At 33.8% G+C, this 24,744-nt stretch overlaps 1 protein-coding gene and 2 pseudogenes across 1 annotated transcript; 1 reads left to right on the top strand and 2 right to left on the bottom strand.

Moving 5' to 3' along the window:
- Window positions 1-210: 210 nt before the first annotated feature.
- LOC120125636 (leucine-rich repeat receptor-like serine/threonine-protein kinase BAM1) lies at window positions 211-3,858 on the bottom strand. Its single transcript, XM_039144017.1, has 2 exons — window positions 1,213-3,858; window positions 211-905 (listed from the first exon to the last, which is right to left on the bottom strand). Exons 1-2 carry the CDS (start codon window positions 3,806-3,808, stop codon window positions 457-459), a joined length of 3,045 nt encoding a protein of 1,014 aa, XP_038999948.1. The 5' UTR covers window positions 3,809-3,858; the 3' UTR covers window positions 211-456.
- Window positions 3,859-9,539: 5,681 nt separating this feature from the next.
- Window positions 9,540-13,497, bottom strand: LOC120125655 (annotated as a pseudogene).
- A 5,060-nt stretch (window positions 13,498-18,557) lies between these two features.
- Window positions 18,558-23,964, top strand: LOC120125632 (annotated as a pseudogene).
- Window positions 23,965-24,744: the final 780 nt, after the last annotated feature.

Genomic DNA, 24,744 nt, shown 5'->3' with positions numbered 1-24,744 from the left:
TCTAGTAGGCAAAACCCTATTAATGGCGAGATTAGACTCAGAAAACCAACTCAGTTTTTCAGTGACTTTCCTCTCCACCCAGAAAACCAACTCAGAAAGCCTATTGCACACTTCATCTATGTTTACGTGCCCTCTCAAAAATCAATTATGATTACTATTTATGAACCCTAATCATATTTTTCTCTTCATCCCCAAATAACTCTGCAATAATAAAAAGATAAGCAGCCAGTAGTACATCTTGATGAAGACAGTTTTACAAGGAAATAAATACCCCCACCAATCCTACTGTACAATAAAATGAAGAAAATTCATAAAATGAACACCTTAAAGTTAGGGTAACCCCCCCCCCCCCCAAAAAAAAAAAAGATAAAATTAAAACAACACAAAGTAGTAAACTAGCATAATTCATGGACTTTAGAGCACAAGCCAATCAATCCAGAACAATAAAAAGGTGCTTTATATGCTAAGAAGATCAGGTGTTGGTGATTGTGGTGTTGGGTTCTTTGTTGTGACATTATTAGGAGACTCTAAAGTTGAGGCTGGTGAACGCGAGGACTCTGTTATTGTGTAGTCTCCTTGCTTTGAGTTTGGTGGTTTCAGGGCTTCTGTTAGAATCTGAACCACTTCCCTCATTGTTGGCCTCTCTACAGCCTGTTCTTCGACACAGAGCATCGCGACGTAGAATACGTGCATCACCTCATGGAGGGGAACCGATGGGAGTCTCCTGTCGAGGATCTTGAGCACTCCTTCCTTGTTTGAATCTGTTGTTTTTCGAACCCATTGAACAATGTCCACACCGTCTCCGAATTCACCTACAGGTTTTCTTCCACTAACAAGTTCTAAAAGGACTACACCAAAGCTATACACATCACTCTTCTCATCCACCTTCAGCGTGTAAGCATACTCTGCAAAAGGTACAGGATAATGAAATTCTCAGTCAATTTTAGAAACAAGTCAAAATATGAACTTTAATGAATCAAACTTAACTAAGTTGATGCACAATCAAAATTACCTATACTGATTGAAATGAATAAAACATTAACTAAAAAGATTCACCAAGACAGATCAAAGTACACAGGAAACTTGTAGGTAGCTAAATAAATGCATGATATTAGCCGGATCATAACGAGTCAAAGAAGCTTGTTCAAGAAACATCAAATTCTTGCAGGAATAATAAATGATAGTTCATTAAGTACAGAGGTTGATGTATACCTGGAGCAATGTATCCGTATGAACCAGCTATAGCAGACATGCATTCAGATGTGCCCGAATCTTGCAGGAATTTGGCAAGACCAAAATCAGCAACATGTGCTTCAAAATCCGAGTCAAGTAAGATGTTGTTAGATTTCACATCTCGATGAACTATCAAAGGGGAACAATCATGATGAAGGTAGCAAAGTCCCTTAGCAGCCTCAACTGCAATCTTGTATCTCGTATCCCAATGCAAATGACCCCCTTTCTTCCCATGAAGAGCTTCTCCCAAACTTCCATTGGGCATGTACTCATAGACCAAAAGATTTGTCTCATGATTCGAGCAAAAACCCAACAATCTTACGATGTGTCTGTGTCTGATCTTGCCCAGCGTCTGTATTTCAGCATTGAATCCATGATCACGAGAAGACCCTCGGCTCATTGCTGGTAGCCTTTTAACAGCAACCTGATTACCATTAGGCATAACTCCCTTGTAAACAATCCCAGCACCTCCTTTGCCAATAATGTTATCTTCTTCCAGACAGTCCAAAACATCATCACATGTAAAATCCAAGCGTTGGAAAGCAGTTAACTTCCAAGCCCGAGAGTCACTTGCCTTTTTCAAGGATCTTGCTTTAATTATAGCCGCAACTGCAAACAATATCAAGCAGACAAGTAACCCGATGACAAGCAAAAGCTTCAAAGAAGCAGAGAGTCCACCTTTAACATGACCTTGATGGGTTCCTTTAGCAACCCCATCTTTACAAGGCCCCAAATAAGGGCCACAAAGTCCAGTGTTTCCCAAAAATGAAGTGTAGTTGAAGTAGCTAAACTGACCAGTGCTTGGAACCAGACCGGAAAGATTGTTATATGAGAAATCAACTGAAGTTAAACTTTGCATTGTGGATATTGGTGAAGGAATGCTACCAATAAGATGATTTCTTGATAGATTCAGGTAGTTTAATATCCGCATACCTGTAACTTCAGTTGGAATCTCACCGGAAAGCTCGTTTCGGCTAAGATCAACAAACGTTAACAGCTTGCACTTACTAATTTCCGGAGCAACTGGGCCTGAAAACTTATTGTTACTAAAATCCATCTTTGAAAGTTGTTGTATGTTGCCAATCTCAGCTGGGATTCGACCCGAAAACTTGTTTCCATCAAGAAGAAGCTTCTGAACGCCAGAAAAGTTACCGACACTAGCTGGTAACGGCCCCGAAAGCTGATTGTTTGATAAACTAATTTGCCCAAGATTCACCGAAATGGAAGAATCAGTAACTGGAAACTCCCCGGTTAAATAGTTATCTTGCAGCTCAACTTGAGTAAGCTTAGGTAACCCAAATAGGCCTTTTGGGATTGATCCGTTGAGGAAATTTTCTCCCATTCGAATCCGACTGAGCGACTCACATTTTCCCAACGATTCTGGGATTGAACCAAACAAGAAATTCCCCAAAGTGATTAACGTATGTAAAGTGTTGCCAGAACACATATCGGGCGGCAAAGTCCCCGTTAGCTTATTCGAGGAAAGGTCGAGAAGCTGAAGTTTTCTATTACTTCCCAACCTCTGAGGGATACTTCCCGTGAAGTTATTTTCCCATAACTGTAAAACCTCCAACTCGGGCAATTCACCTATGAACTCAGGAATCTGTCCGTGAAGTTTGTTTCTGAAAAGATTAAGAAGAGTCAAGTTCTTGAGGTCTGCGAAACTCTCTGGAATCTCTCCGGCCAGCATATTGTTCGATAAATCCATGGATTTCAAGCTTTTCAAGGTTCCCAGCTCGGGAGTCAAGGAACCAGAGAGTGCGTTGACTTGGAGAAACAACGTATCGAGCTTCTGCAACTTGCCAATTTCCGGTGGTATTTCGCCGGATAACATGCAGTTAGCAGCATCGAAACGAACAAGTTCCAACAAGTTTCCAATCTCTGGCGGCAAACCACCTTCAAAAGTGTTGTAGTAGCCTATGTACAACTGCTGCAACTTTTTTAAGTTACCGATGTCCGGTGGGATTCTACCGCCGAGTTCGTTACCAGAAACAGCTAAATATTCAAGATGCTCCCAACGGCCGTAACTCGACGGGATCTGACCGCTGAAAAAGTTTCCCCCCAAATGCAAGTGGCGCAAATTAGGTAGTTCCGTGACGAAAACCGGCAAGTCTCCCGTCATGTTGTTGTTGTACAAATCGAGGACTTCGAGGCTTTTGAGTTGGGAAAGTTGGGTGGGGAAAGAACCATTGAAAATATTGTTGGAAAGGTTGAGATAACGAAGAGCGGATAGGGCAGACATTTCCGTCGGAATCGGACCGGAAAGTTGGTTGGCGGCGGCAGAAAAGTTTTGGAGGAAACGGAGGCGGGAAAGCGACGGAGAAAGAGTTCCAGACAAGTTTAAGTAACTTAGGTCGATAGCTATAACATGAAGACCGAAGAAGTCGCACGTAACGCCGGTGAATGAGCAAAGCGGAGTAGTTTCATTCCAATTAGAGAGAAAAGATTGAGGGTCGTCGGTAATAGAGGATTTAACAGTCAGGAGCGCCTGAAACTCCGAGACAGCTCGTCCGGCGAAGGAACGGGAAATGTGTCGGAGAAGAAGGGTGAGGAGGATGAGGAGGAGCCACCTCATTGTTGCTTCTTTTCTTTTCCCGAAATGGATTTGGGAGAAAATGGAGGGAAGGGAAAGACGATGAGGAGAAGTGTGATTTTATTTGTTTGGTCGTGGGTAAATTAGTTCTTTTGAAGAAGAAAATAAAGATTTTTCAGAATTACAAAAAGGTTTCATTCATTTTTAAATTTAGATTTTTTTAAAAATATGTTTTTTAATATATTAATTGTATTCATTTTTAATATTTATATCACTGAACACTGGCAAATGTAGGAAAATAATATTGGCGCCAAAAAGGAATTGGGGAAATTAGGATTTTAGAAAATTTAATTTGAGATTTACAATAAACTCTACAGTGTTGTAACCTTAGGATATTTAAGAAATTATTTTTTTTAAATGTATACTGATTATATTTCATTTAAATATTTCTACTACTAAGTTATAATTTTAAAATTAACTGCATATTCTCATATGTAATAGGATAAGGGGGAAGTAGGGTAGTAGGCTACCCTCAACGCCAGGTTGAGAGCAGCTTCCGTGGAAGACCTCCGTTATGAATTAACCTCAGTGGGACTCGATCCCACGACCACAAGATTAAAAGCCTTGCGCTCTACCAACTGAGCTAGATGGGCAATTCTTGAATTATAATTTTAATAATGTGATAACATAAATGATTATTCTATTATTGTGATGACAAATGTCATTATTTTATTAGAAGAATTAAAAAAATATATAAAATGCACATAACAAGTTCAAACTAAAAATATTAAGAACATAGATGATAATTCTATTAGTAGGATAGAATAGTAACATATATCATCATCTTATTAGAGAAAGATATGAAATGTACAGTAAAATCAGCCTAATAATTCAAGCGGGTAAATTTTAGTTCAATAAGACGATTGAAAATTATTTTGGGATCTATAACATTTGTTACAGTGTTTGTGCAACTCATTACATCGGCGTGACCAGTTTTATAAAATATATTAAAAATTATAACTAGTCATATGATATGAAATAAATTTGTATAAAACTTATCACGTCGACGTGACGAGTTTTAATTTTTTAAAATATTTTATAAAACTCGTCACTCCGACGTGACGATTATTTTGTGAACTATAACAAAAGATGTAGATCTCAAAATAATTTTCGATTCACATTATTGGGCTAAATAATTTACCAGCTTAGATTATTGGGTTGATGTTGCCGAAATACACATAAATAGCTCAAATAAAAAAAATAGAAAGGAAAATCGACGTGATAACTTTAGATATTATTCTGATATTAATAAAAATAATAATATAAGGTATTATTTTATACACAAATTATTTTAAACATTATTTTACATAGTAGATTTATCATAATATATAACATTTTAAATATAAATGTCAATCAAAAACATAAAAACAAAATACAATATATGAATTATTGGGACAAACATAAATACAATAATATAAAAGTATTTAGTAATTGAATTGAATATATACATCCAAATTTGGACAAATGAGAAGCTCTTTTGAATGTCTATAATTTATGTTATGAAAATCTAGAGGGAATGAAAGATGGGATTGTTCCATGTGTTGGTTTTGTATGTATTTTTGTTTCATCATAATGGTTCTGTAGTTGTGGCATTAATGTAGAGTATACAAAATTTGGCAGTACTCGTAGACCAGTTTTTGTACTTGTAGTAGATGCAATCGCCCAACATATGAGCTACGGCTGTTGACCTTTTCTAAACCCTACATCGTTTAATTTCATCAACTAGTAATCTTTGGTCTCCTCTATGTTATACGCCAAAATTAAATCATCTTTATTTATTGTTATTTATAGATATACTAATAATTTTAATTTTATAATGTTTCTATTTCTTTTGTCACTATGATCTTCATTTATTTCTAGTTAAACTTTCATCTTCATTCTTGTATTAGATATTTATTAAATAAATAACCTTTTTTATGCATACATTGAAAGAAATTTGGTACTATGTTTTCCTGACATCTAGGGGTGAGCGTTCAATCGAGTCGATTCGTGTCAAAAATTCTCGAGTTATTCGAGTTGACGAGACATATTTTATAACTCAGAGTTTACTTGAAATTTTTTCGATTCGAGTTTATAAAATTCGAGTCTAGTGAAATTTTCGAGTTTTTATTTAAATTCAATTGTAAATTTTTACACTATTATGACATTAATTTATTTTAATATAAATGATATTTTATAATAATATACAATACATATATTTTTTTCGTATTTTTTTCATATGTGATTTACATATACTATACAAAGTCTCAAACTTGAAAATCAATCTACTAATTACTAAAAAATTAGAGTTATTCTAATTGTATTTTACAACTCAATTTGAACTTAATTTTTTTAATCGAGCCGAGTTTATAAAATTACAACTCGAAGTCAATTCGCGACGAGTCAAAAAAATCAATTTTTCGAGTTGAGTCAAGTTTTGCTCACCCCACTAACACCTATGACATAATATATATTATATGAGGCAACTGTTGGAATTAGTTAGAATGAAATTTTAGTATTTTTTAAAAAATAACTATGTAACGTGTTATATATGAATTTTGATCAATTATATATACATTTTGATATTATATTTTCCCGACACTTATAGCATGTTACATGTTACAAGGGGTAACTATTGGTGTCAAGTGAAGAGAATTTAAAAAAATATATGCAATTGTTGAAATCGAGTACATGTGAGGAAAATTAAAATAATCTCACGATGCCTAAAATTAATAATTTTTATTAAAAAATTGTGGTATCTCATTCGAAAAAAATAAAAATTCAAATTTAAAATTAAAATATGGTTCATTTAAATAAATATGCACGTTTCTTTTTACGATAATGAAACCTTAAACAGAAAATATATGTTAACAATAATAATAGCAACAACAACTAATAATAATAATATAATAATAAGTAATCATGTTGATGACTTAATTGAAAGCAACATGAATTGGAAGGGTTAAATTAAAAAATTATCATACAAAATTAGACGAAGTTACTCAATTGAAAACAAGGAAGGACTGCGACTGCAACTTAACAAAAAATGCTATAAAAAAAAAGTTGGATCTCGTGGCCGGGTCAGATCAAGTGCGAATCAGAGCATTTCCCGAAACGGGTCGTGGAACTCTACTTTCAATCTGTGGAGCAAAAAAAAACGTCAGAAATAAAGGACCAAGATGAAACAAAAGCGAACTTGCTTTCAGTGGTGGAAAATGACCAAACAATCCTTACAAGCCAAGGGAAAGGGACATTATAATACGGTGGGGGAAACAAGCGGTGGCCCCTTAGTTGATCTCTCGGTTGTGTCCCTTTCAGGTGACCAAAAGCCACGTGATCGGAAGGGCATTTCAATAATTCAACAGATACAGGTAGCAAATGTTATCCTTGTGGATTAAAGAGATTCAACATATTTGTAAAGTTGGATTTTTTAACTCCTAATTAATTCATATTCCGAAAGTTGGGTCATCATGTTGAAAATAACTTGATGAACCTGTCGATAAGAGAGGTTAAGTCTATTAATTTAACATTTTTTTCAACAACGTGATATGCTTACCCTCTACTAATCCCCCCAAATAACCATCCACAATATCTCTCTTTGTCTAGGGCAAAACCCTACTTCATTTCTTTTTCTTTTCTCGTAATATTTTTTTTCTAGGAATGTGAGTAGTGTAAACGACACGACATTGGATAATGTTAACATTCCAAAAATTATAATTTTTAATTAATTCCGATGCATTCTACAATTTTTTTTCTTTAAAAAACATGCATTTGTAAGTATATGAACAGAGGGAAAAATGGATAATGTTGTTTTGGTAATATAAACTAACAATTGGAATATCCAAGCTTATTACCTGTAGGGTTTGTTATCCAATGAATTCCAACTCAAAAGCTGCATCTCCATTGAGTGGTATTCATAACCTGCATCAAACTATTATTATCAACACAGCCTCTGTATTCAACTTAGGCAAATGTCATTAATGTTGTGGGAAATGGACAATGAAAAAGACAACACTGTTTTCTCGGATTTGTCTTCTAGTATTGCTCGACGTCAAGGTTAACACATACAGCATTTCTGGCCTTGTTTTGTTACCTTTTGCCCCCTCTAGTGAATTAAGTAAAACAATGAAACTTCAATACCACTTTGTCTGGTTTCTTCCTAGATTTGCATGCTGGACTAGTTTTTGACAGCTTCTCTTTTCAACAGATAATGATATATCAAAACATGCCTCTGTAACAGAAAGGCATGCTTGTCCTTTCTGTATGATGAGCCAAAAATCACTCACGAATTCATCTTTTAGCATCCAATACTTGGATTTCCCCAGATCTTTCAAGGTTACTGCCACACGTTTTATGTATTTCATTTCATTTTTAGCTTAAATCAGCCGAGAATCTCTGTTCGTCAACCAACACCTTATTACGCAGATGTCACTTCATAGGTAAACAGTTGTAGTTTGTACCCTGTGGAAGTGACAAGAGCCAAGAAAAACAACCTGCAGAAGATGCAAAAAAGAGCATTAAAGACACCAGGTGGATCTCTTCTTTTTCGCACGCTCGAGGACAGATGGTATAGAAAGCCCAATGATATGCAACTCACGAAGCTTTAAAACGCTCAATATGGGCCTTTCATTGGGCTTGGATAAATCTTGGTGCCATAGACGATGAAACTACATATTTCCAATTAATTTTAGGATTATTATTTAAATTTGTTAATGATTACTGATTGAGTGATATTATTATTGTTATAATAATTCGAATAATGTAAACTTTAGCATCTCTCAAACATGGAGAAACGAAAACCTTCTCTTCTTTCTTTGCTTCCCACGAATAAGAAGGATGGCAAAAATATCATTTTAATGCTTAATGGATAATTTCCCCCTCTTTCAATACAAAAGAAGAGAAAGCAAGAAATTAGATCAAGTGGCCATCAACCACGATCACCACCGCAATCATGGGTATTATCATACAACAGCAACCTAATCTCAACAAGTGGGTGTTAAAACGTTTGAGCATTAAACGATAAATTCCACAATATTTGAACCATGTCATTCATTATCATATTTCTTTCTAAAGACACATAATTGAACTTCAATTGGCAATCACATTTAAATAACTTAATAATATATAGAATCAACAATGATACACTCTATTTTTCTCATTCTGTTCGAGTGAAGATCAAGCCTCCTTACTATTATTCTCTATGATAATAGTTTTTATCTCTATCTCTCGTGTAACACTAACCTCTCATACACATCTCATAATTTCACATCTAAAATCAAGCAACATCCAATAATTTTTTTGATAAAACCCAATCGGTTATTCAATTAATTATTTAATGGATCATATTTAATCTAATTTTGATAAAATTTTAATCTACACTTTAAATTTTATATTAATCACCAATCAATCCGTATTAATTCAACACCTCTATTTTAACATTCATGTTTTCAAACTTTACAATTTAATCCAAATCTTAAATTTAACTTTTCTTCACCAGAAATATAGAATATCATACTTCATTTTTATAATATTATTATTTGAATTAATAACGCTTGGTGTTAGTTTGTTAGATATTAAAATAATATTTAATATAAAAATAAACTGAAATTTAATATTAGAATTTTGGGGACGTTGCACGTTGGTACAATAGGAATGTAGGCATTAAACGGTCCAAAAACTCAGTACGTACTTGGAGTACCAAAAGGTAATTTAACAATGAACTTTTTCAGTATCAAGTATCAACTATCAAAGGAGTTGCATAATAAGTAACAATTTTACATATGAATTTAAATCACTACATCTTTTCAAGTTACAAACAGAACCCATATTTCTCTCACGTTCCGTCGTTTTATTCTCACAGCCACTGGTTACTTAAAGTTTGGACCGGCTGCTAGGATCTCTTCGGTCAGCTTGTTGTCTTTGCCAATCTTGTAATTAGTGAAGGTCTCAAAGTTGTTCTTAAACAGACCAGCCAGTTTCAACAATGTGTTATTGTACGCCTGCTTGTCACCCCACTGCAATCCAAGAGTCTAATACATTAAAATCGAGCGATAATTCGAGAAACCCTGATAAAGAATCAGGTTGGACAACGTTAAGCTCTGCAATGTTGAAGAATGGATAGCTTACAGTGTTCTCTGGATGCAAGATTTCTGAAGGCACTCCCTCGATCGCGGTGGGGATCTCTAGCCCAAACACCTCAGTTCTCTCGTAGGTTGCACTCAAGAGGCTACCAGAGTGAATGGCATCGATGATTTTTCGGGTGTATGATAATTTGATACGCTCTCCATTGCCATAGCTGCCGAAAACTCGATAGTAATTGATTCAATATTTACAGGAAAAGTGTTGAATGTTATTCCGAACAAGGGGGCTTGTAATAACAATCAGTTACCTTCCACCAGACCAGCCAGTGTTGACAAGCCATCCCGTTGCCCCGTGCTTCTGCATTTTCTCAGCAAGCATGGCTGCATACTTTGTAGGATGCAACATGATAAATGCTGCGCCAAAGCAAGCTGAGAATGTTGCTGTTGGATCCTTAATACCATCTTCTGTGCCAGCCACCTACATGCAAGAATCCCAAACCAAACCTTGTATGGGCAATTAAATTAAGTAAAAAAAAGGCCTTGGATACCATTTTTAGTTGGACATGGAAACATACTAGGGCAGTGTAGCCACTAATGAAATGGTACATGGTTTGTGCCAGGCTCAGCTTGCTCACAGGCGGAAGGACACCAAAGGCATCGCATGCCAAGAGAATGACATTCTTAGGGTGCGGTCCAACGCATGGTATCTTGGCATTGGGAATGTATTCGATAGGGTAGGCTGCTCGTGTATTCTCTGCAAGCCAAGAAAATCATAGGATAGATCATGTTAGAAACAAATGCATATTGTTCTATCTTCCTCTACCACACTGTTGACATCATCGAATTTGGCACTGAAACCTTATTTATTCTCTACTTTTCTTCTAATGTATATATTGATAATATGTACCTGTAACTGATTTGTCCCATAATCAACCTCTCTTGTATATTCATCAAACACTATGTTTTCCAAAACTGCAGAAACAGAAATTTATAAAGATGAAACCGAGCACTATGATTGTATGGAGGTTAAAAATTGTTTAGAGGACAGAGAGAATATAGAATTTTCACCAGTGCCAAACTTAATTGCATTCCAGATATCAGGCTCCTTCTCCCTTGAAAGGTCAATGCACTTGGCATAGCAACCACCTTCAATGTTTGACACACCATTGTCACTCCAACAGTGCTCATCATCTCCAATCAGATACCGGTTGTGATCAGTAGACAGAGTAGTCTTGCCGGTACCTATTAACAATGATATTGAAGTAAACACATCAGAAAAAATGTAAAACCAAGGAAATACAAAGGACATAAATCCTTTCCCAAACAATTTTTTCAAGGCTCCAAGAACAAAAAAAGGGGACACGACTCATTTTGGGGACTAACACCACACCGACAACCTCGATCCGATGATACTATACCTGACAGTCCAAAGAAGAGGGCAACATCTCCATCTTTTCCCATATTACAGCCAGAATGCAAAGAGAGAATTTGACGCTTAGGCATGAGATAATGCATAACACCGAAAAGACCCTTCTTCATTTCCCCAGCGTATTGAGTGCCGAGGATGACCATTTCCCTCCTAGCAAGATTAAGGTCTATGCTAGTGGAGGATGTCATGTAGTGTGTATAACGATTACAAGGGAACTGTCCCGCATTGTATATAGTGAAGTCCGGAGTACCGAAATTCTCCAGCTCTTCAAGAGTGGGTCGGATACACCTGCCACCCACCCACAATTTATCCATTTGTACACTAAAGCTTTTTTACCGGTCTTTTTATTCTTAGTTCCTCCATGGAATTATATTGGGATGATAAAGCTCAACAAAACAAATGATACATATAATTATTAACATCATGCGTCGATAAAGAAACTTATCTGGGCTAGGCTAAGACCTGTGGAAACACAAACAAAACCAGCAGATAAAAGATAATTTTAAAATGGCTTAGCTTTTACTTACATGTTGTGCATGAACAGTGAATGATAAGCTCTAGCAGAGACAATCCGTACTTTAATTCTGTTCTGTGGATCCCAGTTCAAGAATTGATCGTTCACAAAAATCTGGAAAATCATTAGCAACCAATTACGAGGAACCCGATTTCATCTAAGATGTTGATCAATAAATACTGCATAGAGCATAGGTTGGTGGTTATTTAAGGGCCAAGTGAAATTCACCTTGTCTAGAGAATTCAAGTAATCAACAGCTCTTTCCCTGTTCACCATGAAGGTATGCTCGTCCATTTCAATGTTGGGTGATCCCCTACCAAGCCATTCCCCCAATTGTTAATTTAGCTTCCTACAATTGTACATAAAATGAATTTTACTATTAACTATTATTCACGCTTACTTTCCCCACCAAAGCTCATCTTTGGTGGTGTCATCGATGACGACCCTCTTATCTCTGGGAGAACGCCCGGTCTTGGCTCCTGACAGGGTGGCTAATGCACCAGACGAAGTTATAAAAGACCCTTTCTCATACTTTATAGCCTGTTCGTACAACTCTGCAATACAATACCCAGATATTCATATAAATTTTATGTTACTTGATCAGTTGATGTTAAAGGCTATACCTGCAGGGGAGAGGTTGTAGAGGACATGGGTGAATTTCAAAGAACTGTCACTGATGCTAATGGTAGGCGCCTCCACATGGTGGTGGTGCACCGCATTAGCAGCCGATTGAGTACTCTTCGCTGCTGGATCTCCTCTTACCAGCTTTGGCCCCGTCCCTCTCGTCAGCGACGCCAAAGATGCACTGTGTAAAATTTAATTAAAAAAACATCATTAATCACTATCTGCCAGATAAAAAATCTCAACTATGTTTTTTTTGTCATGCGAACTGACGTATATACCCTTGTTGAGACTATATAATTTTACAAACTACAAGGATAGTGTTGGATCATAGGATTCTGGAGGCAAAGCAACGGAGGAAGGAAGCACGTAAAAGGCTTCTGCATATCGCATTCGTTTCATGACACCGAACAGTGCGTCCCACATCAAAACGCAAAAAGATTGAGAAATTTTATTTGGAAATTGGAATTCCACTGTATGATCATCCCACAGCAAGTGTTCGTGAGTGATGAGTCCAGTTCTAACAACTATTATTATTATGATAGTCGTCATGTAATTCTTTTTGGACGATGATAATTCTTGTTTATTGTTTAATAATCTGAGCTGCACTTGCATGTGTACCTGATGGACTGTAGCTGCTGCCTCTGGCGTTCTTCCTCGGACAAGGTAGCGAAGGCACCTTGGGTCCCTTCCAGAGGCGTAGTTGGCGCAGATCTCTTCTTCTGCAAAGAGTGAAGCTCGTCGATTGTCTGGGCCTTAACGGATTTCCCACTGCCATCGTGACAGATCCCGTCTCCCTTCTTGTCCGTCAGAATCCTCGCCAACGGACTCCTCGGCATCGGCACTCCGGTTCCGTTTGCCGTCATATCTTCTCTCTAAGAAAACGACAATAAAGAAACAGAGTAAGCCACTGAGCATTCTATAACCAAATTTAATGTCGTGCAAAAAAATAAAATAATACCAGAGATATAGAGAGCTGGTAATTATAGAGAGCTGGTAATTAAAGAAAATAAAAAAAGGGGCTAATGGGAAGTGAATTGGAGCATTCAAAGTTGATGAGAAACGAAGCAGGGGAGGAGTCCAATTTAAAGGGTTCAGTGGTGGTAGGGTTAACTAGAGAATAGAGTTAAGAGTTAACCGTAGTTAAATCCCATCTCTCTTTCAAGTTTTAAGCATGAATTTAAATTGTATTTATGATAATTGTGAAAATCATAGTTACGTAATAACAACTTCAGATAGATCGTTATAATTATATAGAAAACTCAATTATATAGCAAGCTTTTTTTTAATTAATCATTGATATCCGTGATCTGTTGATCGATTAATTCAGATTGGATATATAATACAGAGACGAGAGTGATTCTTTCAATCCAGTTTGTTTATTTGTAAGCGTCAAGATTCGAACTCTTGACTTTACTTAAGATATCTTATCCCAATAGATCAATTGGTTGTTAGTATTATACAATAAGGTTTATTATAGTAGCATACTGATATTTAAATCTATGGTTTCAAGGCAAGGCTTTAAAAGTTGAACTTATCCAAAACTCCATTTCAAACGGGTTGAAAGTTACCGTAAAAGCAGGGAATTCAGCTGGTTCCTTTTCACACAAAGAGAAAGACCAGGTCACTGTGTTTGATAATATATATATATACATATAAATGCTTAATGCGTTACAAAACTGAGAAAAATCTTTATGAATAAATATTGAAAGATTAATTCCCAGTATATTAATGATCCTTATGTTGTTTCTTTGTTTGATTTTTTTAATATGAAATTCCATTCTTAATTTTATGGGACTGCTATTCAAGGTAATAAGTTGATTCAATGCATTCAAATTTAAGTCCCGTCAAACCTATTTGATGGTGTCAATAATATTATTTATATTTATTTCTGACTAATTAAAAAAAGTCAATAATAAAAAATTTAAAAATAATTGATATTTTTATAATTATCCAAAAATATTAAAAAAAAAGTCATGCAAAGAATTAATATTGAAATGAGAAAAAATCATCAAATACATCTATATAACTATTTATATATTATAATAATATATAAAAAAAGACTAAATTTGTTATCATGTCAATTTTATTAGTTGACATATCATCTACGGTCACCTCTTTTAATGAAAAATTGATTGATTTATTATTTTTAAGTCAAGTAATAAATTTATAATTTTTCACAATCAGAGAGCATTACAAAAAATATTTTTAGTTGAGAGATTTTCTACATATTTTACCTTTGAAAGTAAATTTTATATTATAAACATCAGGTAAAAAATAAACCCTTAGGGTGCGTTTGGTTCACGGAATGTAAGATTACCAGTGGGAATAAAAGATTACCAGGAATAGGATTACTGGAAATGTTGTATTTTGTGTTTGGTTGGTTTAGCAGGAATGTAAGATTACCGTGTTTGGTTAAAGGAATAAAAGATTATTGGAATGTATATTTGACCAAATTGTCCTTATTATATATTTGTATAATATTACAAATTGTAAAATATTTATATATTTTCTTTAAAAAATCAAATTCATAATATTTATATAAATTTTTTTACAAAATTAAAAATATAAAAAAGGTTTAATGAAAGGGTAAAAAAAATTTAACCCCTGAACTTTATATAAAATTTTAATTATAGATTTTTTTTTGTAAAGCTAAAATAATTTAAGGATAAATTTGTAATTTAACCTTCGTAGAATTTTTATTATTCAATGACAGAAGAATGATATTTTTGAAAAAAAATAAAAAAATTAAGGGCATTTTAGTCCAAAACGCCGGTAATATTACAATACCTAAGGGAATGGAGGTAATGACATTCCCGGTAATATACCCCAAAAAATCTACTATTGGTAATAAAATATTATCAGGAATGAGATTCCCGACCAACCAAACATGGGAATATGATATTCCCATCCCACAATCCTTGAACCAAATTGGTTTAAGGATTGTGGGATTTCCATGAGATGTGAATCCCACATTCCCATGTTTGGTTGGTCGGGAATCTTATTCCCGGTAATGTTTTATTACCAATAGTAGATTTTTTGTGGTATATTATCGGGAATGTCATTACCTCCATTCCCTTAGGTATTGTAACATTACCAGCGTTTTGGACTAAAATGTCCTTAAATTATTATTATTTTTTTCAAAAATATCCTTATTCTGTCATTGAATAATAAAAATTTTACGAAGGTTAAATTACAAATTTATCCTTAAATTATTTTATATTTACAAAAAAATCTATAATTAAAATTTTATATGAAGTTCAGGGGTTAATTTTTTTTACCCTTTTATTAAACCTTTTTTATATTTTTAATTTTGTAAAAAAAATTATATAAATATTATGAATTTAATTTTTTAAAGAAAATATATAAATATTTTACGATTTGTAATATTATACAAATATATAATAAGGACAATTTGGTCAAATATACATTCCAATAATATTTTATTCCTTTAACTAAACACGGTAATCTTACATTCCTGTTAAACCAACCAAACACAAAATACAACATTCCCAGTAATCCTATTCCCTGGTAATCTTTTATTCCCACTGGTAATCTTACATTCCGTGAACCAATTAGGGGTCGTTTGTTTCATGACATAAGATATTACCGGGGGAATAGAATCCTCATTCCCCGTTTAGTTGGCCAATAATCCTATTATCGGTAATCTTTTATTACCAACAGTTGATTTTTAGAGTATATTATCGGGAATGTGATTACCTCCATTTCCTTAGGTATTGTTGGATTACCGGTGTTTTGAATTAAAATGCCCTTAATTTTTTTTTCTTTAAAAATATCATTCTTCTGTCGTTGAATAATAAAAATTCTACGAAGTTTATCCAACAAATTTATCCTTAAACTATTATAGATTTACAAAAAAAAATCTATAATTAAAATTTTATATGAAGTTTAGGGGTTAAAATAAAATTTTATATTTTTGTTAAACCTATTTATCTTTTTAATTTTATAAAAAAATTATATAATTTTTATAAATTTAAAATTTTTAAAGAAAATATATAAATTAATTATAGTAGAATTCAACTTAATAAAAATTAAATATATAATAAGGACAATTTGATAAAATATACATTATAATAATCTTTTATTTCTTTAACCAAATACTGTAATCTTACATTTCTATTAAATTAACCAAACACAAAATACAACATTCTTAGTTATCCTATTCTCAGATAATTTTTTATTCATACTTATAATCTTACATTTCTTGAACTAATTTCACATTTGACCTGTACAAAGAAAGATCGCCCCACCAAGATTCAAAGCAGCTTTTGGTCATCATGTCCATGTCAGCTGTTATCCTTCAGATATTAATCCAAGTACAGCCACCCAATTACAACCACGTCATCAGTTTTTGATCGGAAACCATCCGAAGTTTAGTCTTCTGACGTCAATTTAATATTTTAGTGTTATTTTTCCTTTTTTCCAAGGAAAAAAAGAGAAAAATTTTATTCGACCTTTTTGGGCGATAAATTATTTTTTTAAGTGATTAATTAAGACGATCCAATTCAGTGCGTCTAAAAGAAGGCAATTGGGAGTTTGGGACCGGTTGGCAATTCATAAAATTTTGATATATTTTAATTATATATTTAAGTATTTGTAAAATTGATATATTCATAATTATTAAAAAATCAAATGAGAATTTAATAAAATAAATTAATTCATTAAGCTAAAGAAAACTAACGATTTAGAAAATATATTCTAGTTATTATTAATAAAAATGACGTGGAACCTTGTGGTCACAGTTTTTTTAGGATTTTTACAAAAATATTGACAAATAAAATTAGATATAAAAATTTACTGCTTCACACAACTTAAAATAAATTTTACAAAATATTGATTTTTTTACAAATTGTGAAAACAAATATTCTTTATATCATATTTTATTTGTCAATATTTATTTAAAATTCCTAAAAAAATGTGGCCACAAAGCTCCAAGTCATTTTCAATTAATAACGGCTGAAATATACATGTGAACACAGGGAAAATATAAGCTGGAGTATATATATACGACAAAACAGGGAAAATATAACATTAGTTTTATTTGTCTTAATGATTATTTTTCTTTAAATTAAATTTATTTATTGAATTATGTGTCTTAATAAGCTTAGGCAACCTCAATACCACTGACTTTCGGGTTCTTTATTCAAAACTGGATTTAATTGGTTTTTTCTTATTAGTGCAATTTTTTTAAAATATTCCAATTGGAAAGGGAAAAACAAATTCCAAGGCCAAAGTCTTGAAATGCTACAACTTCGTAAATTGACACGATATGCAAATTTATATTTAGTAAATTTTAATATAATAAATATCGCATGAAGTGTTAAATAGACACAATATATATACGAGTCTATGACATGATGAATATAAAAAATGCAAAAACAATACACGAGGCGGATATGACTTAACAAATGGGAATGAGAGAGAATGGATTCATCATTCATTAAGATGAGATTGAAACCAGGGAAATGGGTATGTGGTAGAGACTCAAAAGCACGCATTTCCATTCCTTTTATATGGGTGATTGTGATGGGTCATTTGTGAAACATTTCATTTTTTGATTTTATCAGATTTATAACTTTAAATTTACTGGTTTTTAATACTAATTAAATGGAAATAAAAATTATTTTCATAATTTTTTTTGTTTTTTAAACTGTAAAATATTAATCGAATATAAACTGCTTCCTACACCGGTTGATTTATTGAAAAGAAATAAAAGAGTGTGCTGCTATGGGTACGGTCAAGGTTGGTTTGTTTCTGTAACTTGTGGGACAATTGTTCCAAACTTGGAGGAAGATATACATACACATACAAACATATATGTTAACTTTTTGCCTTGAAAATTCCAGAAACTGACCCACTTTAGGTTTAAAACTCATGTGGTTCTAGACATGCAAAAAATTAAATTGTTATTGTCTTGTTTTTGATCGAGTAAGGATGGTGAAGTCGTGGTTTTTTGGCCGCCAAATTGCAGTGAATTATATCGTAATCTAATGTCCAAAAACCACGGGAAATCGTGTCGTGCTAAAGGAAGCTTCATAAGTAAAACCAAAAGAAATAAGTGGAAGCTTCATAAAAGCATAGCAATGGTTGTAAATCAAGGTATAGAACAAGTTGTAAAACGAGTGGATCTCTTTTATAGGTGGTAAAGTGTAATTGATTAATATAAATGTAATTTATTAATATTTTAATTTATTTCTGGTTTAGTTAACGTCACTGCCACTGCACCCAAAAAAAGTGTTAACAATAATTAATTTCATGAACTATTTTTTGAAAGTAAACTTGTAATAATTGTAAAATTAGGTTTAAGTAATCTTCTATCGACTAAACTCATTACAAATAAATATCATCTCAGTTGACAACTTGACAATAGATTTTTTATGGAAGACAACTTAAATTGCAATCTCAAGTTGATTACATTTATTTGGGAGCATTTAAAAATGATAAGGGGTGTAAAAAACTCTAAATTCAAGGATATTTATCAGTTTTTTTTATATAATAGATGGATGATATTGGGGTTTCAAAAAATTTAATTAATTGAAATACATTGTTCTTATTAGGAATTTAAATTTAGTTAGTTTTTAATCTTTCCCGTGATAAATTCCGATTGATTCTTATATCTAAAACAAAGAGTTGCCTATACAGCTCAGTTGGTAGAGCACAAGGTTCTTAACATTGAGGTCGTGGATCGAGTCACGGTGGCAATTCATAATTTGAGGTCTCTCACGGAAGTTGCTCTAACCTGGCGTTGGGGGCAACCTACTATCCTACCTCCCCCTTACCCATTACATATGGGAATAAGGGTCAGCTAATTTATAAGTTTAAGGATTAAAGTGGAAAAAATCAAAGATTAAATTAAAAAATTTACCAAATTCAGGACCAAAAGTAACTTATCCCTTTTCTTAACTTATCCAGTCTTGAAATTAAATAATTCAAAATTTAAGATAAACAAGAGTCGAGTTCTATTATGGGATAAGAAATGACTAGCTCATGCAATTTTTTCTCAATATCTTATTTTATTGTCTAATATAATATGATATAATATATTATAGTTAAATGTTTTAATAGATTTAGCTCAAAATCCAAAAACATCACATACTCATATTATGTTTGTGTATTTTATGGCACCATAAACATGATTAAAGTATTTTATATTTCATAAAAATGTTCTAATATATTAATGATGAAACATCATTTCAATTGATAGAATTATTATTATAACATTCATTAAAGTGAGAGTTCGAGCATATTTAAATGCAAATATAACATTCCCATTATTTTTAATTTATATAAAATAATTAGTATATATAAATTTTGATAAATCGGTGTCTTCTTGTCATATTTTTATAACATTTTCTTCATTATAGTATGGCGCAAAGATTATGTTTGAATGGGCCTATTGTTTTTTTGAGTCGTGTTAGTCCGATTCTTCAGGTGTTATGATATAACAGGCTTTCAAAGTGAGCCAATTTTCTACCCATAGGTATAAAGGGGCCATTTTTCTAACTGCTCAACCGTTGCCAAGTTTGAAACTTCGCCGACTTTTTCCTTTTTCGTTTCCCCAATTAAAAATGTTTCACAGCATTTTGCCCAGCGTTTGGGGTTTTTTCCTTGGCGTCGAACTTTGAAGCGGTAACAATGGAGTAGGAGAAAAAACTCGTCATCGCTCCCATGCGTTGAGCCGTAAGTATATTGAACTCTCAATCGCAAATCATACATATCTTACTCGCTCTCTCTTTTTTTTTTATATATGTAAATTTATCTTTTATAATTGTACTCTCTTGGGGTTGATTCAGGGAGCGATTCCGTTTAGATTACTAGCTTCTGATTAAGGTGCAATTTATAACTGTACCTAAATATATGTTGCTACGACTCTTTTAATTTTTCTTCAAGTCATTGTGTGCTACATATAATTCTTGCTCCGATTGTTCAGTAAAATCTACAGAGAGGAAGAGTATTACCGGTGGGTAGGCTCATTTTTAAGCTGGTGCATGACCAGTGTAAATGGCCCGTGAATCTGATGCATGGAGACTCGCCATCTACGGTGTGACTCAGTATACGTCATTCGGACTATACGGCATCTCTAATAATCACTCTAGCGATCACTATATCCCACGAATTAATATGTCCAATACATTGTTTAAGCCATTTTCTTTTTCCAACGTATTATTCAAAAAAATTGCCAAATAAATAAATAAATGATAAACGAAAGAAAATTAGGTTGAAATGAAAATAAATAAAAATATACGAACCTTATTAGAAAAAACACACACTTAACACGTATTAATATAATACAAACATAATCATAAATTAAACCAACAAATATAAACCTTCTCAATAAAAAAATATCATACATAAAATTCAACATTTATTTTCTTCTAGATTTTGATCTTTGGTTAAATGAAAGAATGAAAGCTGACATGGGCCCACCACAAAGGGAACCGACTACCGCCAACGGCCAGAATTCCTATACCCAACCGGACACTAGAAATCTCCAATTCTCTAGACTCTAAATACCCCTTTACCCTCAAACGGGTACAGAAAAGAAATAATATCAAACCGCTAAGACCTTTATTGTCATTTTCTTCCTACCAATCATCCCCTACTTCTTCCTCCTCCCTCACGCAGCGTTTGCTTATCACCATGGTTTCCCCCTCACTGACTCCCTCCTCCGCAAATTCGTACGTTTTCCCTTTCATTTTTTTCCTTTATTCAAATTTCATTTATCACTTTATCATCTAATAAAAATATTTTATTTCTCCTTACTTTTTGTCTCTTCCTTTTTTCCCTTTCATTTTTATTCAATCTCGCATATGTATACGAAATCATTATGAAATTTTTGTTCTTTATTTTTCTGTAAATGATTTGATATTTTTTTATTTTATTCATCGTTTCGATTAAATTGTTGATTTAGTTCTTTGATCTCATACTCTAAAGTTGAAATTTTCTCTGTGAATTTTGCATTGAATCTATGTTGTAGTTTTTAGATTGATTTGAACACTGAATTTGATTATTCATTTTGTGTGCAGGAATCGTTTCCAAGTCTTACTTTACGAGCCGAAACTTAAGATTTGTAATTTGAGGTTCATACTTCTTACTGTTCTTCATTTTTTTTTTCTTTTTCCTGTTTATTATGTTTCATTTATTTCATAGTTTTCGCAGCCATTATTGTTTAGTTGCTTCTTAGAGAGTTTTCATTTCGTGAGTGACTAATACTGTAATGTCACTTTGAAACCGATTGCCGATATTTACTTAAAATTTTTATTTTTATTATGAGATTAGGTTCATTAGGAGTTCTATATACAGAAAAACGCTTTGAACTCATTGGAAAAAGATAATTTTGTTAATTGGATATTAATTTGTTTATCTGAGGCTCAGATTAATATGCATCATCTTTTTCCTTCAACAACTTCTTTCATTTCTAACCATAGATGCTGATTCAGCTCAGGCCGATATCAGTTTCTAACCATAGATGCATCCTCGTTGTATTGGCAGTGAAATATCTATCTCCGGCTGTGCTGAATTTTTAGTATCTGTTTATAAGCACCTCAAACAATACGGTATGGAGGAAATTGAGTGGGCAAGGACAAATTTGACTGTTTGAAATGCAAAAAATAAAATAAGAGTATTTGAAATAAATTTTGAATACTTCAAAATGCTGCGTTTCATTAGGTGGTAGCACAGCCTACAAGGCTCAATAAATGGATCCTAGATGTAGTGTACTGAAATATAGGTTGTTGATTTTGGATGTATGGTTTATGTCGTAACTTTGACACTTCTGCTACTTTAAATTTATTCAATCATTTTCAGTCATTTACTAATTAGGTTATGGGCATTTATTTGTAACTTCAAAATTGATGGACAATGGGTCAGCAGCATCCAGGTTATATAGAAGGCAATTTTATACAATAACCGGTGACTCTATCCCAAACCCCTCCCCCAAAAGAAATGCTTCTTCTAAACCTAATGAAAAACTATACTTTTCATCAACTCAGATTCTAATCCAAATGGAAAAATCTACATTTGTGGACTGATCTTTCATTCCAAAGATCATCTAGTTTCTTCCTTCTGCTGAGTTTTGGAACACATGCTTTACCTCTTTCACACGGTCGACGTGCTTATTGCTTTGGTATTGATGATATTTGTGAATTTATTAGCTTTGGATTTGATCTTGGTTTTATTTATTTATTTATTCTGCGTACGCACATAGATGTTTGTTGGAATTAGAATACTGACTGAAGTTCGTGTCACTTTATTTGCTGGTGCTGTTGTAGCAATATTCTTATACAATTGAAACAGTGAATGGAACTGAAAATGGAGTTGTATAGCCTGAAAGATGCAGTTAATCGTGTTGTAAAGAAGCAAAAACTGTCTTGCTCTAAAACCCAGGAAGTTACAGACCAGTTTGTCCGAGAAATTGAGAAGGCAATAGGGATGATGCAGTCAACTACCGTTGATTATAAATCTGTACTTGCTCAACTGAAGACAAAATTGCATGAAATTGCTCCACTCAGTCAGCTAGAAGGCACACAGAAAGAGCTCAACATAGCACTGAACAAGTATCAAAAGCAGTTGACAAAGCCTTTAATCCTGATATATCCAAGGCATATCGAAATATCGAGTTTGATTCTCATACAGTTAACCAAATAATTGCCAGCCATTTCTATCGGCAAGGGCTGTTTGATGTTGGTGATTGTTTCATAACTGATGCTGGGGGTGCAGAAGCCACTGCTTCTATGAGACCAGTTTTCCAAGAAATGTATCAAATACTTGAAGCTATGGAGAATAGGAATCTAGAGCCTGCCCTGAAATGGGCAACTAAAAACACCAATAAACTCAAAGAAAATGGTACTGACCTTCTGCTAAGACTCCACCATTTGCAGTTTGTGAAAATACTACAAATGGGGAGCAAAGACGAAGCACTCAAGTATGCAAGAATGAACTTTGCTTCGTTTGCTGGAATCCATATGGCTGAAATTCAGAAACTCATGGGTTGTCTCTTGTATTCTGGTAGACTTCAGCAGTCCCCGTATGCTCATTTATTATCACCAACCAATTGGGATATAGTAGCTGAGGAGCTCACCAGGCAGTTCTGCAATCATTTGGGGCAATCTTATGAGAGTCCATTGAGTGTTACCATAGATGCAGGTGTGCAAGCGCTACCTCCTCTTCTGAAGTTTATGACTGTCATGGCTGGGAAGAAGCAAGAATGGCAATCGATGAAGCAGCTTCCGGTACCGGTGGAACTGGATAAAGAGTTCCAATTTCATTCCATATTTGTGTGCCCTGTGTCGAAGGAGCAATCAGCCGATGATAACCCACCGATGCTGATGTTGTGCGGTCATGTCCTCTGCAAACAGTCTATCAACAAGATGTCGAAGAATGGCTCAAAAACTTTCAAGTGCCCGTACTGTCCTTCTGACATCGACGCCACACAGTGCAGGCAATTGAATTTCTGATATAAAAACCCCTAATTTGTACCATGTGGTTGTATTAAGAAAATGTTTCCTTTCAGACTGAATCAAAAATATTGGTGGTGTGGTGTGTTGCAGCCATGTGGAGTTGGGGGCAATGGTGGTCAGTGATGGTGTAGTGTTTGTTGATGAACTCTGTTGTAAATATGCATTCTTTCCACATTCATATTGATATTGGAAACCAGCGAATCCGATAATACATCGACAAAAAAAAGATAATAGAGAACGAAGTTATTAAAGATGGGATAAAAATCCAAAAGAGCCCAAATAATACATTCGTAATACGATTAAAATGATTGAAAGGAAGAAATCTAAGTCTCTAATTTCACATAATATAAAGATTATAACTATAAATTAATGAAAATTTGCATCATTTATAAGGGCTTCCAGCAACAAATTGGACTCTATAGGCGTAGCTGACCGGAGCCCAGCCTAGGCGACGCGACCCTTTAAATCTGTGTAGCGTTAGCTTTCCTGCAAACTTCTTTAAATGCCCTTTTGTTTCTCACCTAAAACAGAGGAACATTTACGAAGAGCCAATGGTCTTCTCCTGCAAATAATATATCTTGTTTTACCAGTTCAAAGCAACCTGTCCGAAATGAACTTGCTGACACATCAATGCTATTATCATTACCATTCATGCATTTCTTGGATTGGTTGAACTCCTGTCTCTTCTAGCAACGACAAGCATTATAAATTAGGTTCCTTGTACGCCTTTGAAATGTCGTTTTCTCAACTTGGTCGTTCAGTATTTGTTGATTTAATTACAAAGTTGTCATTTGTGTCTTCAAGATGGTGTTGTT

The sequence above is a fragment of the Hibiscus syriacus genome, unplaced genomic scaffold (assembly GCF_006381635.1).
Source record: "Hibiscus syriacus cultivar Baekdansim isolate YM2019G1 unplaced genomic scaffold, ASM638163v2 tig00110435_pilon, whole genome shotgun sequence".
Classification (NCBI taxonomy): Eukaryota; Viridiplantae; Streptophyta; class Magnoliopsida; order Malvales; family Malvaceae; genus Hibiscus; species Hibiscus syriacus.
The sequence above is the reverse complement of the archived record's forward strand: the minus strand, read 5'-3'. Positions and strand labels throughout refer to the sequence as shown.

What these genes read in the sequence shown, in the direction of transcription:
- LOC120125636 (XM_039144017.1), bottom strand. Translation starts at nt 3,808, where the DNA reads ATGAGGTGGCTCCTCCTCATCCTCCTCACCCTTCTTCTCCGACACATT. An exon ending in ATACGGATACATTGCTCCAG is followed by an intron (nt 906 to 1,212) that starts GTATACATCAAC and finishes TACCTTTTGCAG; the next exon opens with AGTATGCTTACACGCTGAAG.